At 43.9% G+C, this 18,491-nt stretch overlaps 1 protein-coding gene across 1 annotated transcript in view; it reads right to left on the reverse strand.

Annotated features, from left to right (window-relative positions):
- Positions 1–1,802: 1,802 nt before the first annotated feature.
- Positions 1,803–18,491, reverse strand: part of slc43a1b (solute carrier family 43 member 1b) — a 30,142-nt gene continuing 13,453 nt past the window's right edge. The window contains exons 11-15 of the mRNA XM_014407288.4: positions 7,520–7,652; positions 7,164–7,293; positions 7,008–7,081; positions 4,572–4,695; positions 1,803–4,477 (exon numbers count right to left, since the gene is read on the reverse strand). Of these exons, the coding sequence (XP_014262774.1) occupies positions 4,256–4,477; positions 4,572–4,695; positions 7,008–7,081; positions 7,164–7,293; positions 7,520–7,652 (683 nt within the window). The 3' untranslated portion in view covers positions 1,803–4,255. The remainder of the gene's footprint in view (positions 4,478–4,571; positions 4,696–7,007; positions 7,082–7,163; positions 7,294–7,519; positions 7,653–18,491) is intronic.

Below are 18,491 nucleotides of genomic sequence, written 5' to 3' on the forward strand. Positions count from 1 at the left end.
CTTGTCCCCTTGCTCTGGTAACACAATAATCCTCACTATTGTTGATCATTTTTCAAAAGCTGCACACTTGCTTCAGCTCCTGGTAGACGATGTGTTCATTGAATTCGACTGGACATAGTTTCAATCCAGGGTCCTTAATTTACAGCACTTGTATGAAAGAATTCTGCTCCATCCTCGGTGTCCAGGTGAACCTTTCTTCTTCTGGTTTCCATTCACAGAACTGCATCACTTCCCTTAATCAGTCCACCCGGAGCACGCAACTCACCTGGATTAAGTATGCACAAAACACCATGACACCATCAGCCCCTGGTCTCTTTCAGTTTGAAGCACTCCTCGGGTATCAACCTCCACTGTTTCCAGCAATGCCAAATCCTCTCCGCTGCTGTCAGCGGATCTGGAAGGCAGCTCGGGCAGCACTATTGTGGACCAAGGATCGAAATAAAAGTCGTCCAGACCAAACTCCAAGTTACATGCCGAGACAAAAGGTTTGGTTATCAACAAAGAAAATTCCTCTAAGAACGGAATCTGATAAAACGTCTCCAAACTTCATCAGACCGTTTGAAATTGAGGCTCTGTTTAATCCTGTGTCTGTCAGCTCAAAATATGAGAATCAATAACATGTTTCTCAGATCAAACCCACTCTTGGTTGGTTCAGCCTCAGTGAGCCAGCCTTTACTGGCCAGCAGATTATGAATGTTCGACATCGCAGGAGAGATCTACGATATCTGGTGGAGCAGGAGTGATATGGCCCAGAAGAGCAGTTGTGGATTGGTGTCATGGTCCTTCAGTCCTCCTGTGCTGGCTCACTCTTTCTATCTGTCGCTCCTCTCCTCTGTCTGTGGGAGTGTATGTTTGCATTATTCACACCTTCTGTTGTGGGGTCTGGTCCTCCTGTTTCCCCCCCTTCAGTCCAGCATGCCTGTGTTAATTAACTTACCTGTTGACAATCCTGTGATAGGCCTGGCTGCTGTTTAAGACCTTCATTTGACACTGAATCGTCAAGCAGGAAACAATCAGTTTTGATGGCTCATCTTACTTGATGCACCTCTTTGTTCTCGTCTGCTCAGGATTCCTGGATGTCCTCCTGATGTCAGTTACTGAGAGTGAGAAAAGATTTTCCTGTGGGAAGAGACTCTTTTCCTGAGCTGGTGCCGAGGAATCCTCTGACTACTGCCCATTCACTTTGCATTACGGCATTTATTAACATTTTTAACATTCACTGTAAATAAATGCACTGAACTTAACCTCCACATCTTTAGTCCTGCACATCTCCTCAGTTATGCCAGATGCACATGTTGAGTATTGTTTCTTTTGATTCCTGTTTATTTGGTAATGGTAAATGGACTGATCATTATAGAGCGCTTTTCTACTCTCCCGGAGTACTCAAAGCGCTCTATACAACATGCCTCATTCACCCAATCACACCCACTCATACAAGCACTTCCTTCTATACATAAGTGCAATCTAACCAACATTCATACACACTGCGATGGATGCATCGGAGAGCACCAAGAATACTTGGGCATGCAGACTGGGGAAGCCAAGGATCGAACCTGCTCTACAACTGGCTGGGTGTTCTGCTGGTAGTGGGGATTTTTCTCCTAAGAAACACTGGCCTGAACAGAGTAATCTGTTATAAATACCCTCAAACTGGGATAAAGTACAGCAAAAACAAACCACCACCAATGAGAAAGCCAGTCTGACCGGAAAAGCACAGTACAGTCCTAATTCCCAAGGTTTTAAATACTAGTGTGTTTGTGTCTTTTAAAATGTCAGCAATAAATCACATGTATGCAATGTAACAGGGTACAACAGCTAACAGTTTATTTCTCCCCACAACCTTTGTCTTTGCAGCAGGAAATCATAATACCAACTGGGTTGAAAATTATTCTCAGGATAAGTTTTTGTGACATGCTGAGTATTACAACAACAGTTTCTGATAATAGAAGAGTTAACTGTGGTAAATAGTTGAAGATCACACATCTGCAGCTGTTTACATGGGTAGAAGTTCACATTCAGTTATTACATATGCACTCAACAGCCTTCATGTTCTACAGAAATACACAACAAACTGGCAGCCAGTCGTGTCCTTTGAGTTGTGCTCATTGACAAAGACTCATTCACTAATGGCAATGTGTTCGCAACCTGTCCGCATTTAAGGATTAGGAAATATGAATAACGATGAGGAAACAAGGGGAAAGCAAATCCCCGTACCTGCATCGGTTAACCAAACCGACACTACAGTTACACTTGGTCCTTGGTCCTAGGATTTGATGAAGTGACCATACTGAAACAAAATATTTATGTTTCACACGTTTCCACACCTGTGTGTGCTCAAAGTAAAGAACATAAACTTCACTCACGTTTAAAAGGTAAGATGAAGCCATCCTAGTTACAAGCTGCCATCTGGCAGTCAGAGACAAGCTATTGCTTTTATACCCAGTGTGGGATGATTGTCAGTGATTCATACACATTATTTAATCCTGCTGCTTTCATGTTAGAGCCAGCAGTAGCTACTTCAACATAAGGAAGTGCCGACTGCTCAATCCTCGATTCATTTAGGAAACATCAGCTAAGAGAACGATTTCTCCACTTCGAGCAAAAACTCGTCTATAAAAAATGACTTAATTATGCTGAAGATGATCTTCTAACAGCGTGAAAGTTATTTTCATGAATTCTGTTACTCTCACTTCATAAAAATAAGACACTAACAAATCCACAGAAGAACTGAAGGAAGTTCTCCAAGCTGATGGAACAAAGGAACTGCCAAGTCCCTAAGGGCTGAGCACTCACCAGGTCAGCTCTGGCCTGCTCTTAGGCACAGGGCGAGGGTTGGCTTTGTGTAACTCAGATGTTACAGTCAAACAATCGCAAAGATTCAACAGATTAGTCATCTGACATGTGACATTTTGTCACATGTCATAATTGTTTCCAGCATGTAATGTTAGCACAGAAGTACTTCGGCCATGACTAGCCTTCAGTGCTTCAAGCCATAACCTCAAATGTCTGTATTTTAAATATAACTAAAGCCCAGAGCACAGACATTTATGTCTTCAAAATTAATTTCTCTGGAATTTAACTAGACCCTGTTCTTTGCAGTGGTACTGACTTCCTCCAAACCTCCTAGCCTAAGGGGACAATGAAATGTGCATGCTCATGCTAAACCTGGCTAATGTTTCAAATAATGAGCTCAGCAAATGCACAAGTAATCTCTGTAAGCCAAAAGCTTCGACTGCAGGATGCTCTAAACACTTTTCTTCTACAGTTTTTTCTACTCTCCAACCTGTATGATGTCACAGAGAGGGCAGGTCCCTAATATGGTCATCACAAGCACACACGTTTGGCTGTGAGCATGAAAGCACCACCCACCTGTGTTTACAAGGTCATCTTTCATGGGCACAGGTGCTCACTGCAATGATGCAATGACATTTCTTGTGCGTAAGTTCAGCAGTCTGTGTGCAGAGAGTCAGCAGCCACACACACAAAGACGCCATCATGCATGCGAGTGCTGCAGTGAATTCAAGCTCACGCAAGGAACTGTTGTTGAAACTAAATTCTGCTCACTCAAATCAACCCGACCACAAGGTTGGAGGGCGGGACCTCAGAGGAACAGGCGCCCTAATGTGATTGGTCAAGAGCTCTGTAACAGTTTACTGTGTCAAACCACGTTACACAGTGGCAGCAGCAGAAGTTTATAATTCTGAAAATAACGTTTGTGAACTATCAACAGTTCTTTTTCCATATTACCATTAACATAAATTATTTTCTCAAGATCGTAACAATATTGTCCATAATTGTCCTCAGTTACCAGGAAACAAGTGACTTTAAACCCACTTTAAATAACTAGAATATTTAAACAAACCAAACAAGCTCATAACTTGTGTAATAAGCATTTCATATCTGCACGCTTGCTTGAATTTCTACACTTGCATTGCTTTGTAAGCACAAGCCCACAGACCACCGTCACAGTTTAAACTACAGCTGGAAATGTTCTCATAAAACTGCTGCATGTGGTGAACAGGATGAAAGGATACAGGATGTTTCCCACATATTTCCAGGGTCATATGGGGATTGAAGCTCTTCTGAACAAGCCGTTCGTCACAGCCAACTCTTATTCTCACTCACGGAGTAATGCAGGATGTTATTTTTTGAAATATATGTTTTCTTTGGTTTGTGTGTGTTGTCCTTTTCATAATCAAGTTTGATTTATATCCTCAAAAATGAGCAAACTACTTACTAAGTTATTCATTTCATCTTAAACACCATTTGGCATGAGTTCATTAGCTGCATCCCCATTGGCTAGGGTCTTAGCAGTTCCACCGAATGACTGGGTTAGAGCAACATTTTCAGTCTTCGATTGGCCGGCAGCTGTCCTATCGTGTTCTGCCTTTGCCCTGATCAGGTTTCTCCGGTGATAGAACAGGTAGCCTGGCAACAGGAAGCCAGCAAGGGAGAAGATGAGAAGGCCCAGATTGATCTGTGGTAAGGAGACAGCGTCGGTACATGTTTCAAACCAAAGCTCTTCTAAAACCCGTTGTTGAAAAACTCCTCTCGGTGTGCACGTGTCCTACCCAGTAAGGATTTCCACTGAGGGGTCCCACCATCAATATGAACAGTGGTTGTTGAAGCAGGGCAAACGCAGCACTGATCATTGACTGCATACCTGTCAGTGTCCCGAAGTGGTTGGCTGGATATCTAGAAAGAGAGGTAGACGAGCTTCTTTTTCTCGTTCATTTGTATTCATTCATTCTTAAATTACTGCTAAAGTACACCGAACCCAACCCAAGGGACTCTCATGTATTAATGTATTACAGACAGAGCTCATGAACTCTGGCTGACTCTGGCCCTTTTCACAATCATACAGTCATGTACAGGGAGTGCAGAATTATTAGGCAAGTTGTATTTTTGAGGAATAATTTTATTATTGAACAACAACCATGTTCTCAACGAACCCAAAAAACTCATTAATATCAAAGCTGAATATTTTTGGAAGTAGTTTTTAGTTTGTTTTTAGTTTTAGCTATTTTAGGGGGATATCTGTGTGTGCAGGTGACTATTACTGTGCATAATTATTAGGCAACCTAACAAAAAACAAATATATACCCATTTCAATTATTTATTTTTACCAGTGACACCAATATAACATCTCCACATTCACAAATATACATTTCTGACATTCAAAAACCAAACAAAAACAAATCAGCGACCAATATAGCCACCTTTCTTTGCAAGGACACTCAAAAGCCTGCCATCCATGGATTCTGTCAGTGTTTTGATCTGTTCACCATCAACATTGCGTGCAGCAGCAACCACAGCCTCCCAGACACTGTTCAGAGAGGTGTACTGTTTTCCCTCCTTGTAAATCTCACATTTGATGATGGACCACAGGTTCTCAATGGGGTTCAGATCAGGTGAACAAGGAGGCCATGTCATTAGTTTTTCTTCTTTTATACCCTTTCTTGCCAGCCACGCTGTGGAGTACTTGGACGCGTGTGATGGAGCATTGTCCTGCATGAAAATCATGTTTTTCTTGAAGGATGCAGACTTCTTCCTGTACCACTGCTTGAAGAAGGTGTCTTCCAGAAACTGGCAGTAGGACTGGGAGTTGAGCTTGACTCCATCCTCAACCCGAAAAGGCCCCACAAGCTCATCTTTGATGATACCAGCCCAAACCAGTACTCCACCTCCACCTTGCTGGCGTCTGAGTGGGACTGGAGCTCTCTGCCCTTTACCAATCCAGCCACGGGCCCATCAAGACTCACTCTCATTTCATCAGTCCATAAAACCTTAGAAAAACCAGTCTTGAGATATTTCTTGGCCCAGTCTTGACGTTTCAGCTTGTGTGTCTTGTTCAGTGGTGGTCGTCTTTCAGCCTTTCTTACCTTGGCCATGTCTCTGAGTATTGCACACCTTGTGCTTTTGGACACTCCAGTGATGTTGCAGCTCTGAAATATGGCCAAACTGGTGGCAAGTGGCATCTTGGCAGCTGCACGCTTGACTTTTCTCAGTTCATGGGCAGTTATTTTGCGCCTTGGTTTTTCCACACGCTTCTTGCGACCCTGTTGACTATTTTGAATGAAACGCTTGATTGTTCGATGATCACGCTTCAGAAGCTTTGCAATTTTGAGACTGTTGCATCCCTCTGCAAGATATCTCACTATTTTTGACTTTTCTGAGCCTGTCAAGTCCTTCTTTTGACCCATTTTGCCAAAGGAAAGGACGTTGCCTAATAATTATGCACACCTGATATAGGGTGTTGATGTCATTAGACCACACCCCTTCTCATTACAGAGATGCACATCACCTAATATGCTTAATTGGTAGTAGGCTTTCGAGCCTATACAGCTTGGAGTAGGACAACATGCATGGAGAGGATGAAGTGGACAAAATACTCATTTGCCTAATAATTCTGCACTCCCTGTACTTATCCATTTTTTTAAACTGCTTTTAAAATTTGGGGTCTCTTTCTTCTCTAAGCTTCAACTTAAGGATGTTCCAGCTGACTAATTTGCTTTTCCACAGTGGTCTGATGTCTGTCTGTGTTAACGGGAACGTGAAGCTCAGTGATGTTGCTTGTTTGGTTAATCATAAGAGAGGAAAACAATGTTCTGTTGAAAAAACTGCTTTAGAGTTTCAGGGTTGGGGGATGGCTACAGCCTATCTCAGCCATAAACCCTGGAAGGTTTTGGCATTTTAAGTATGTTTCGATGGAAAAACATTTGTCTTTTAGTTAAGTAAAGAATCCAAATACTTGTCACAGCACTCGGCGATGCAGTTTAACAATATAAAACAAAGTTCAGCTGCCTGTGTGGTCATTTTCCACGTACAGTTGTACCGTCTATATGAGGGCACAGGACCCCATGTTAGGGCTGAAAATCAATATTTTAAACTCTGATTTCCTTGCCCATGCCTTCCTTACAGGGTTTCTAACTGTAAGCAAAATCTCTCACATTACATATGTTAATATATAAATACTGTAGCTTTGTAAAAGCCCTGTTGTTACCCACACAGCAGCATAGAGACCTCCACAGCAGGAGTGAACAAATCCTCTTACTATGGTATGCAGAATGAATGACACCATCTATCAGAGAAGCAAAGTCAGATGTTAACAGTGATACTCGGATGTGTCAGTGAGGACTTCTGAAGCTCAGGATTTTGCTAACCTGTAAGGGCAAATTGTCTATCAGGGATGTGATGCCAAAGGTGACCAACAGGAGGTTGGTGAAGATGAAAGCTCTCATGGCATTAGTGAGTTTCTGGATCTTCCTGTTCCTCTTTGAGGCATTCAGTTGGCTGAGAAGGACAAAGTTCAAGTGTCAAAAGAGGCTCATGGCTACACAAAAAGTTTGAATGTGGTGAAATCAAGATGCAGAGGTACACTGTGATGTTAGTGACACCACCAGGCTTCTCCTCTTTTATATCGCAATCCAAGTTCAAAGTTAACATTAAACCCATCCTATGTACTAAACACCAGCCTTTGGGTCTGTCTGTAGTATCTTATCCTGAACACTTTTCATACCAATTGTCTGTTTGTGTGTTTGGACTTTCCTCTTCACAGTCCTTCATCCTCCAGTCCATGATGTAGCCAATCAACGGACAGGTCAGTAGACACAGCAGCTGCATCGTACCGAAGACAGATGAGTAGAATCCAACTGGAGAGGACATTTATAGAGAGGGGGAGTCAATAAAAAGTGATTTACATGGGTAATATCATTTGCCCCATGGCCAGACACAACTTGAACCTATACAATGAAATCCATCAACAATACGTTAACATTAAATCTTTGGCACAAGCCATATCTCTGAGCTGTATTACTTTTCTTTACCACCAGTACTACAGCTTTTATTCCCGTCTAACAAACGTTGTGGGCCAATAAGATAAGATAAGATAAGATAAGATAGAACTTTATTAATCCCTCGGGTGGGTTCCTCTGGGAAATTCGACTTCCAAAAAAAGCACAGCAACGACCGAAGTTACAGTTACAGAATTGTTATATATATATACATATATATATATATATATATATATATATATATATATATATATATATATATATATATATACACACACACACACATATATAAATACAGAGACAAATATAAATAAAATATACGAAGGGGATAAATAGAATAAATAGGAATAAAAAATAAAAATACAAGTGAATTGCACATTTCAAGTATTGAGTCTATTGCACTGTTGACTATTTACAAAAGTATTGCACAAGGTATTGTACAGTGAGGTGAAGAGGCACTACAGCTTAGTTGTTCCCCCCTCCTTTGTCCTCCTGTTTCCCCTCCCTCTCCCCTCCAGAGAGGAGTTAAACAGTCTGATGGCGTGTGGGACAAAGGAGTTTTTAAGTCTGTTAGTTCTTGTCTTGGGGAGAAGCAACCTGTCACTGAACAGACTCTTCTGATTGTTTATGGCCGTGTGCAGAGGATGTCTGGCATTGTCCATAATGTCCATCAGTTTCTTTAATGTCCTTTTCTCTGCCACTGTCACCAGAGTGTCCAGCTTCATGCCGACCACAGAGCTAGCCCTCCTGATCAGTTTCTCCAGCCTGGATGAGTCCTTCTTTGCTGTGCTGCTCCCCCAGCACACCACAGCATAGTAAAGTACTCCAGCAACCACCGACTGGTAAAACATCCTCAGGAGCTTCCTGCAGATGTTAAAAGACCTCAGCCTCCTGAGGAAGTACAGTCGGCTTTGGGCTTTTTTATACAGGTGCTCTGTGTTGCATGACCAGTCCAGTTTATTGTCCACCCACAGCCCGAGGTACTTGTACTTGTTGACCACCTCCACCTCCTCCCCCTCTATCTGAACCGGCAGTGGACCTTCTCTGGACCTCCCGAAGTCCACAACCAGTTCCTTAGTCTTTGAGGTGTTGAGTTGCAGGTGGTTTGTGTGACTCCATGCGACAAAGTTCCTCACCAGACTTCTGTACTCCTCTTCCTGATCATCCCAGATACACCCCATGATGGCCGTGTCATCTGCAAACTTCTGAATGTGGCATAATTCAGAGTTGTAGCAGAAGTCAGAGGTGTACAGGGTGAAGAGAAGAGGGGACAGCACAGTTCCCTGTGGTGCTCCTGTGCTGCTCACCACTGTGTCAGACGTGATGTCCTTCAGCCTGACGTACTGTGGTCTGTCGGTGAGGTAGTCGGAGATCCAAGCCACCAGGCAGGGGTCCACCTCCATCCTGTTCAGTTTTTCCTGAAGCATACAGGGCCGGATGGTATTAAAGGCACTGGAAAAGTCAAGAAACAGTATCCTGACCGTGCCTTTTCCCCCATCCAGGTGTGAGTGGGCTCTGTGTAGGAGGTACAGGATGGCATCCTCCACTCCGACACCCGCCTTGTATGCAAACTGTAGTGGGTCCTGGGCATGTTGTACCTGTGGTCGGAGGAGGTTGAGGAAGAGCCGCTCTAGAGTCTTCATAAGATGTGACGTCAGTGCCACCGGTCGGAAGTCATTCAGCTCATTGGGCCGGTTCTTTTTGGGGACCGGCACTCTCCCCAGTCGCAGACTGAGGTTGAAGACTCGTTGTAGCGGCTCCCCAAGTTCAGCAGCACACGCCTTTAGCATCCTAGGACACACCTTGTCTGGGCCTGCTGCCTTTCTGGGGCGAAGCTTCCTCAGTTGCCTCCTGACCTGATCCACTGTGACACTGGGAGATGTTTGGGAGGAGGGGAGGGGGGGAGATGGTGTCAGGAAGGGGGGGAAGCGAGGGAGGCAGGAGAGTGGGGAGAGGACTCTGTAGTGAAGGTGAGGGTGAGGGTGGGGGGGTTGTGGGCTGGTCAAACCTGTCACCTAGGATGTCATCCTGTAATATCTTTAAATGTTGCAGACTCTTTCATTGACTGGACAGGGCCTGGAGCTGGAATTTTTCAGTGCTCTCGACATAGACAGGTAACCGGCATGTCAGCTTCCCACATGTCCGATTACCAGTGATGGGAATAACAGCGTTACTGTTTTCAGTAACGAGTAATCTAATTACTATTCCTATCGTTACAACGCCGTTACCGTTACTAACAAGAAACTGCGGCGCGGTCGCGTTACTATTTTACAGCAAACAGACGGTTGAAGCTGTCTGTAGTTTACAGCATCTTATATCAGCTGCACAGAAGTAGCTGTAAGTAATCTGGGTGCTGCAGCTTTAAGCAGCTGCGCTCCCGCGGACAGCGATCACTTTCTGCCCGACGATCACTTTTTGGCACAACACCTGGAGCTCAGGGGGCAAAACAATGGCATGAGTGCTGCTGTTTGACTGAGGAAGAATAAAGTAGTCGTGGTAAGCCGATCACATGACCACTTCAAGATGACAAAGCAACAAGGTGCCAGTTTTTAAATTGTGCTGATAGGCCACGTAAAACCAGACTCATGATAAACAATATATACGTGTGTTTACTGTCTGAGGACAGCGCAGCGAGACCTCTCTGCTAATGAGCAAAAAAGAAAAATCAAACCAAAATCAGCCCGTTCATGTTGGTGCAAAAATGCACCATGTTGATATGGCAACATGACATTTGGTTGTTTAGGAAGATTTAGGAGTGACGGCGAGAGAGAGAGAGAGAGAGAGAGCGAGTTTTGAGATGTGAGAGATTTGTGACATTTAGCGTGTTTGGAGTGTGTAGTCAATGTGTTGTCTTGTGTAGTTAGTGTGTAGTGTTGTGGATAGTGTTGTGTTGTGTGTCAGAACAATGAGGCGACTGCTGTCTCCAGGTAGAAACAGGAGTGACACACCTGCTGCTGTCAGACCTGCAGGTATCAGGCTGTGATGTTTCCTTTATAGTGGACAGAAATATTTGGAGTGACACAAATAATTTGTGGCATCTTATTGAAGAACAGCTGATTGTTCTGTAAACAGTTTGACATGGTTAAAAAAGGTAAATGGCTGCAAATCACTTTGTTGTTTGCAAAACTTGTGCGTATGATTTTAAAACTGACAATTTATATTTGCATTTAAAGTTATGAAATATGATTCAATAAACATGTTTGTGGTTGTTACAGTAACAAATATAACTTTCTACTCGGATTTTGTTGTTTGTCTGATTTTAGATCAATTGTGTTAATACAGTTTGTCAAAATGAAAACATGACTGTAAATTCAGACACGTGAGGTTGTGCTGAAAAGAATGACACCAAACAAGGCAAAGTAACTAGTGAAGGTGAAATGTAGAGGAAACATCAGAAGTAGTTACATCGTGGACATGCAATAATGCCACATGGTAACACTGGGAGGGAAGACACAGCTCACCAAAGTAAACTGCAGGTGGACTACCACAAAAAGTTTGAACATGGCCATTTTAAAGAAGCCAAGAAAGACAAACTGGCTGAAACCAACTGTCATGGTCCAGGTGAGTGCGGGGTTTTTCCACTCTGCTGGGCTGCACCTTCAGGCGGAGACTCCAATCAGCCTTCACAGCTCAATGCAATCAAGTCACCAGCATTTAAGACCAGCACTCACAACAGACCTTTGCCAGATCTTCAGCTAACTCGCTTTAGTCGTGGCCACCTTATCTTTTGCATTTCTACCCACAGTGTTTTCTCTCTGTCATAGTACCACGTCACACTTCACAAGCAGGAAAAATACGCATCTCTGTCTGGACGCTGGTTTTCTGCTATCAGGTTGCACTCCCTCCATCGTGGCCTTTCACCTACCTGCCCCCTGCCAGGGCCGTTGCTCCAAGTATATTCTGGACTCTGTCTTGACCACTCCTCACCCAGACCCCCTAGACACCCTCCTTGCCTGACGCCTACCACTGCAACACGTAAACCATAACCATCATAGCTTAATCTCTGGCTGTGATTCACTGGACTGCCACTGACTGCCTGTCTCTTCTCATTATAGTGACTCAGTGTACCTCCACCCAGGCCACTGCCCCTTTTCCCTCCCCAGGATCCGTACTTAAACTCTTGTGTAACATGGTAGACTAATGTACCTGTGTTAATTCAGCTCCATATTATTGTGTGAAGTTGCACTGGGTTGGGAGTGGTTTTGTGTGTGTCACATTTTTGGTGAGCCAATGGGTGGAATGGGGTTGGACTAATTAGAGGCAGGTGTACTTGATTGCACTGATACACTGGTCTACTTATAGCCCACACTACAAACACTGTTGTGTCGTTTTGTCTCTCTGTGCAGGTATGTACTGTGATGAAATCAGATATGTTTGGGATGGATGGGTTTTGTCCTATGAATTCTATAGTGAAAGTGTAGTTTTGTCTCTCTGTGCAGGCCAGGGCCTATTATATGCCACAGCCTAAAGGTAGCAGAGTTGCAGAGGCTGGAGTGACCACTGGCTATATGCTTGCAGGGTGGTGGGTCTCCAAGGACAACTTCTAACCCTGTTACAGGCAACACATGGAGTGTAACTGGCCGTGTGGCATAGCTGGCTCTGGCCTTGGGACTGTGTGTTTTTATTTGATTCATAAATGGGACACTGGACTGTTTTATCTTTTATCTCTTGATATATTTTGTCAATAAAGTATCTTTTAGAATTTTATTGACTGTCATCTTTTTGCCCACGACTGAGACGGTTGGTCAGACCTAGAATCTTTCTTTGGGTGTGTTACAACTGGCGTTGTCGACAGGATCTGGCTACCATAATCTGTAGTGGGCAAAAGCAAGATGACTGATCAGAGTGAATTACAGTCTGGCCCAAATAGAGAAGCACCAGTTTCTAGTGCAGGGTTTAGGCCCTTTGGTATGATCCCTATGTTTAATATGGTCACAACTAAATTTAGAGGGAAGGATTCAGATATTAGTCTAGGTGAATGGAAAAGTAATTTGCAGACAACATTTGCTTTGCAAGGAGTTCCTGTAGATTTTAGAGCAGAATTAACACTCTGTTGCTTGGAAGGCAAGGCTAAAAGAGAGATTTTAATTCTAGCACCAGAGAAGCGTAATTCATCTGAGCTAATTTTTAATGAGTTAGAGAAGTTGTATGGGGATAAAACAACTGCTTCGGTCCTGCGCTCTCAGTTCTTCAACGCTCGCCAAGAAACACATGAAGACATCAGTTCATTTGCACTGAGATTACAAGAACATTTTCTCAGGTTAAAGAGGAAGGACCCTAGAGGTATGAATGACGAAGATATTCTTCTCAGAGATCATCTGGTTGAAGGCTTGAGAGACACTGCCCTTAGAGGTGAATTCAGAACAAAAATTCTAATGAATGATCAGTTGACTTTTGCAGAAATTAAAGCAGAACTAATCCTGAGGGAACACGTTTATGGTGAAATGGTTGATCCAGTCCAGTGTTTTGCTGCCAAAGGTGAAAGATACAAGACCTGTAATGCTAAGGATATGGAACAGATCAAATCAGAGTTGTGGGAGGACATGAACAAGCAAATGACCACACAATTCAATGATTTATCACAGACTTTGATCAAAGAAATCCGATCAGAGCTTCATCAAGCTACACAAAAGACTTTGGACTGGAAACAGACTGACCAGTCCAGATCAAGAAAGAAAGGAGGGAGCAGACCCAGAGTCTACTCAAACAGCTATGATGAACAAGGTAGCCCCATCTGTAACACTTGTTCCCAGCCAGGCCACATAGCTCGGTTCTGTAAAAGCAAGCCTAGATCTGGATCGTTAAACTAGACGACACCACTGTGGTGGCCCAGACAGTGGGTTGTGTCGATGCCAATGGGCCTCAAACTGATGTGAAAAAACTGATTGGAAAAGTTCCTAAAGTCAGCTTGTGTCTTGATGATGTTCCAATACAGTGTATTCTGGATACTGGATCAAATGTGTCACTGATAAAGAACAGCTACTTCTCTAAACACTTTGGCAGTAATGGGATGAAATTGAAGGATGCAAGCAGCTGGCTGGTGCTCGAGGCTGCTAATGGACTAGATATTCCATACCTGGGTTATGTATTGCTACATGTGAAGATTGGACAGGTGGAACTCCCTGAATGTGGTTTTTTGGTGATTAAGGACCAATGTTTAACCGACAATGAAGGCGTCCTGGGTATGAATGTTATTTCAGTGTTATGAAAAAATGGATCAGGAGAAGCCATTAGCCTACCTCTCCTCTAGTGGAGCCGAACAGAGCTTGGACTACTGCTTTTCAGATTTGTGCCAGTCAGGCACGGTTTGCAGCTTCAGATGGGTCCATTGGGTATGTACGTACCATAAATCGCCATCCTATACAGATTCCCCCTCGGAGTGAGATGTTGGTTTGGGGTCGTACGAAGACTGGAGTGGATGGCAGGGATTATCAATGCCTGGTGGAACCTGTCGAGGTGGGTGAAGTCTTAATTGCTAGAACATTATCTACAGTCCATGATGGGAGGCTTTTGATTAGGGTCCAAAACCTTAATGACTCACCAATGTACCTTTATAGACATCAGAAGTTGGCTAAGACTTTTATTATTGACCCAGCAGATATCATACAAGAGAATAGTGTGAACATGACTCGTGTTGGTGTAAACACAGAGTGAGTATGGACCAAACGCAAGCCCTGCCCAAGGAGAAATGCATGTTCCCTGATTTAACTGGTCTTCATTTGTCCACAGAGGAATTGGAGAAACTGCAGGCTTTATTGCATAAGCACCGAGCAGTGTTTGCTGTGCATGAGGAAGATTATGGATTGACAAGCACCATGCAGCATTCAATTCCTACAGGCAATGCTGCACCAGTCCGTGAGCGCTATAGACAAATTCCACCAAAGTTATATCAGGAGGTGAAGAGTTTTATTCAAGGTATGTTGGATGCTAACATCATTGTGCCTAGTTGCAGTCCATGGGCTTCTCCGGTTGTGTTAGTCCGTAAGAAGGATGGGACACTTAGATTTTGTGTGGATTATCATAAACCTAATGCTGTGACCCATAAAGATGCTTACCCTCTTCCAAGAATAGAAGAGTCACTTGCCAGTTTGGGTAACGCAAAGTATTTTTCCACACTTGATCTTGCCAGTGGATATTGGCAGGTTGGGGTGTCCCCACCAGACAGAGAAAAAACAGCCTTCACTACACCCATGGGTTTATTTGAATTCACCAGAATGCCCTTTGGCTTGTCAAATGCACCAGCCACCTTCCAAAGGTTGATGCATGTATGCCTGGGTGAAGAAAACTTACAGTCTGTACTTGTCTACTTAGATGATGTAGTAATCTATTCTCCAGATTTTGACACCCACTTGGTTCATTTGGATGCAGTCCTTGGTAAACTGTCAAAGCATGGCCTCAAATTAAAACCCAAGAAGTGCTGTCTTCTAAAACCAGAGGTTCAGTATTTGGGTCATCGTGTTTCAGCAAAAGGGGTTGCTCCAGACCCTGACAAGATTAAATGTATTCAAGAATGGCCTATTCCAACTACTGTGAAACAATTACAATCATTTCTGGGTCTGGCAGGCTATTATCGGAGATTTGTGAAAGATTTTGCAAGAATTGCCCACAAGTTCAGGATGGAAAAGAGAAAGTAATTGCTTTTGCTAGTAGGAGTTTGAGCCCTTCTGAGAAAAATGATAAGAACTATAGCTCCTTCAAACTTGAGTTTCTGGCCTTGACCTGGGCAGTAACCAAGAAATTTGCTGAATATCTGTATTGTGTACCCTTTACAGTTTACACAGACAATAACCCTTTGGTACATTTGAGTTCAGCCAAACTTGGTAGCTTAGAGCAGAGATGGGCAGCACGCCTGGCTAGTTTTCAATTTGAGATCAAATATAGGCCAGGGCGTATTAATCAGAGTGCAGATGCACTATCCAGATATCCATCACCTGTAGTATCCGAGGCTACAGAGGGACAAAGGGAAGAAGTAGAGGTTCCATCCTTTAAACAGGTTGAAGTAAATGTGGTCAGAGCAATGTGTGTTGGCGTAAGCAACTCTAACCAGGAGGGTTTACAAAATGTAACCTGTGGTGTGCCTCTGTTTCCTGAACGCACGCCATCTCAGTGGTCTGCCTTGCAAGGGGAGGACTCAACGCTAAGAAGGGTGGCTCTGTTATCTACAGAGGGGCCATCAGCCAAATAAGCGTGAGAGGCAACAGGAGTCTAAACCTGTTCTGTCTTCTGCGGCACTGGGAACGACTGTCACTAAAAGATGGAGTGCTGTGTCGGACATCACATGATACCAAGGAGGTCGATCCAGTAGTTCAAATTTTGGTTCCTGAGGGTGAGAAGTATTCTATATGGCAACCGTACCATGAATATGCAGGACACTGGGGCCCAGAAAAAACAATATCCCTCATTAAAAGAAGATATTTCTGGCCCAAATTAAATGCTGATGTTATAAATTGGTGTTCCCAATGTAAGGCCTGTGTCCTGCGTAAAGCGGCTGCTGCGAAACATGCTCCGTTGATTCCCATTAAGACATCTGCACCCATGGAACTGTTGTCTGTAGACTTTTTGTCTATAGGTGTGTGACAGGTGAGACCTGGAGACTTGGGACCGCCCCTGGTGGGCGGAGCTGGTCTTCGCTCCTTTCATAAGCGCAGGTGTGGGCAATTGGGTATTCCTTTGCAAACCTGAAGCTGCGAGTGCTTGGTCCGAGTTGGGCAAGTTGGTGTTTCTTAACTATGAAAGTCTGATACGCGTCCTCCCCTAAACTTCTGTTAGAACGGTAGGTTACACAAAAATGTACCACTTGAGCTCTGGCTGTTGGCAGAGGTTTACAGTTATTTGCACCCTTGTAGGTGGGAAACATTGCTCCCGTGAGAACGGTATAGTGGACTTCATCGCCACTGACCCACATTTATTAGGGTGTGACACGAACTTGTGGACAGGTAACAAAACCCATTCAGTGGAGGAATATTCCTGTGTTTTATTGTCCAGCTAGTGATCTCCTGCCTTTTATTCACAGAGTACCGAGCTGCTGCTTTGCCAGGTGGATTTCTGGCTGCGGGCAAAGGACCCGACACATCAGTGTGTTTTAATTTGTTTTAAACTGGTGTAAGCCGACAGACTGACTGCTGCGGCTGTCGATGGTTTTGTTTTTTTGTTTTACTTTTTTTCTGTATCAGTAGGCACCACAGATATTGATTCGCAGGCGGTGAAGGCGCTGCAGGGAAAACAAATCCTTTTTTTGCCTCCCCGCTTTTGCATGCACAGCGGGGGGCCCGAGTGAAGACGGCACCGAAGATTTGCCTTTTTTTCTATAGTGTTTTACCCATTTGGGGTCATGTGTGAGTTGCTGTCCATTTTTAACCTGTGTGCTATGTCGATTTGTTTTTAAACTGTTCCCCGCAGCGCTTGTCCTGTCTCACAGGCAATCGTACAGTTTTATCGTTTTTAATAAGGTAACGTTTTTAATTGTTTTTAGGTGCTGCTGTTACACTGTTTCTTTTATTTTGTATTAAAAATTAAACTCTTTTAAACTGACTGTGCGCCTACGGCTCTGTCCTATTTTAAATAGGTACCTACCACGGGTCACAAACGGTCCAGAAGATCTGTATCATAATGTTTTGGTCATGGTGGATCACTTCAGTAAATTTGCTTGGGCTGCAGTTACAAAAGACCAGACTGCAGTGACGACAGCTAAAGCACTCTGGAGCAAGGTAATTCAGCCCTTTGGTGCACCGAGACGACTGCTGTCAGATGAAGGTCCTAACTTTGAATCGCAACTAGTGCAGGAGCTGTGTGAATTGTATGGTATAAAGAAGGATCATACAACACCCAGCTGGAAATGGGGCCTGTGAACGGCTTAATCGGACTCTTCTGGGGTTGCTGGGCACATTAGGTGAAGAGAGGAGAAACTGGCGAGATCACCTGCCTGAGATGATCCAGGTATATAACCATACAGTGCACAGTTCTACAGGATATTCACCACATTATTTGATGTTTGGAAGGCATGGATTTCTTCCCCAGGATCGGCTGATGGGCCTTACTGAAAATGTGGGCTGTTCTTCTGTAAGCAACTGGGTGCAATGCCATCAGAGACGGCTGCAGTATGCCTTCCGAAAAGCTCAAGACCATAGAGACTCTGAAATGTCCCGGCAAAAGAAATATCATGACCTGAAAGCAGATGCTCTTCCATTGCTGCCTGGAGAGAGAGTATTGCTACAGGACTTGAGAGCAAGGGGCCGAGGTAAGTTGGCAGATAGGTGGGAGCAGCGACCTTATGTCGTCATAAAACAAGCAGATCCTGATTTGCCGGTGTATGTAATTAGACAAGAAGGGGGAAATGTTGAGAAAGTGATGCATCATAACTTAATGAGACCTTGTTTGCTACCTATGCAACAAGATATGCAGAACTCTAGGAGTGAGGTGGAGACAGCCAGGCAGGAAGATTTAAAAACTGGAAATGCATGGCCACACACTGGTAGATCTCCAGCTGCTCCACCCTGGGTCGGGTTTTGGCTTCCTACAGAAATCCCCCTCGAGGCTGGCCCAGAAGGCATCGAGACAGGACTCATTCATCAAGAACCCAGACGGTCAACAAGAACAACCAAAGGACTGCCTCCACAGAGATTTGGAGACTAATATTTATAGATTACATGGTCATTGGGACAATGACCATTTCAGCAGGGAGGGGTGTAACATGGTAGA

The sequence above is a fragment of the Maylandia zebra genome, linkage group LG6 (genome assembly GCF_041146795.1).
Source record: "Maylandia zebra isolate NMK-2024a linkage group LG6, Mzebra_GT3a, whole genome shotgun sequence".
Classification (NCBI taxonomy): domain Eukaryota; kingdom Metazoa; phylum Chordata; class Actinopteri; order Cichliformes; family Cichlidae; genus Maylandia; species Maylandia zebra.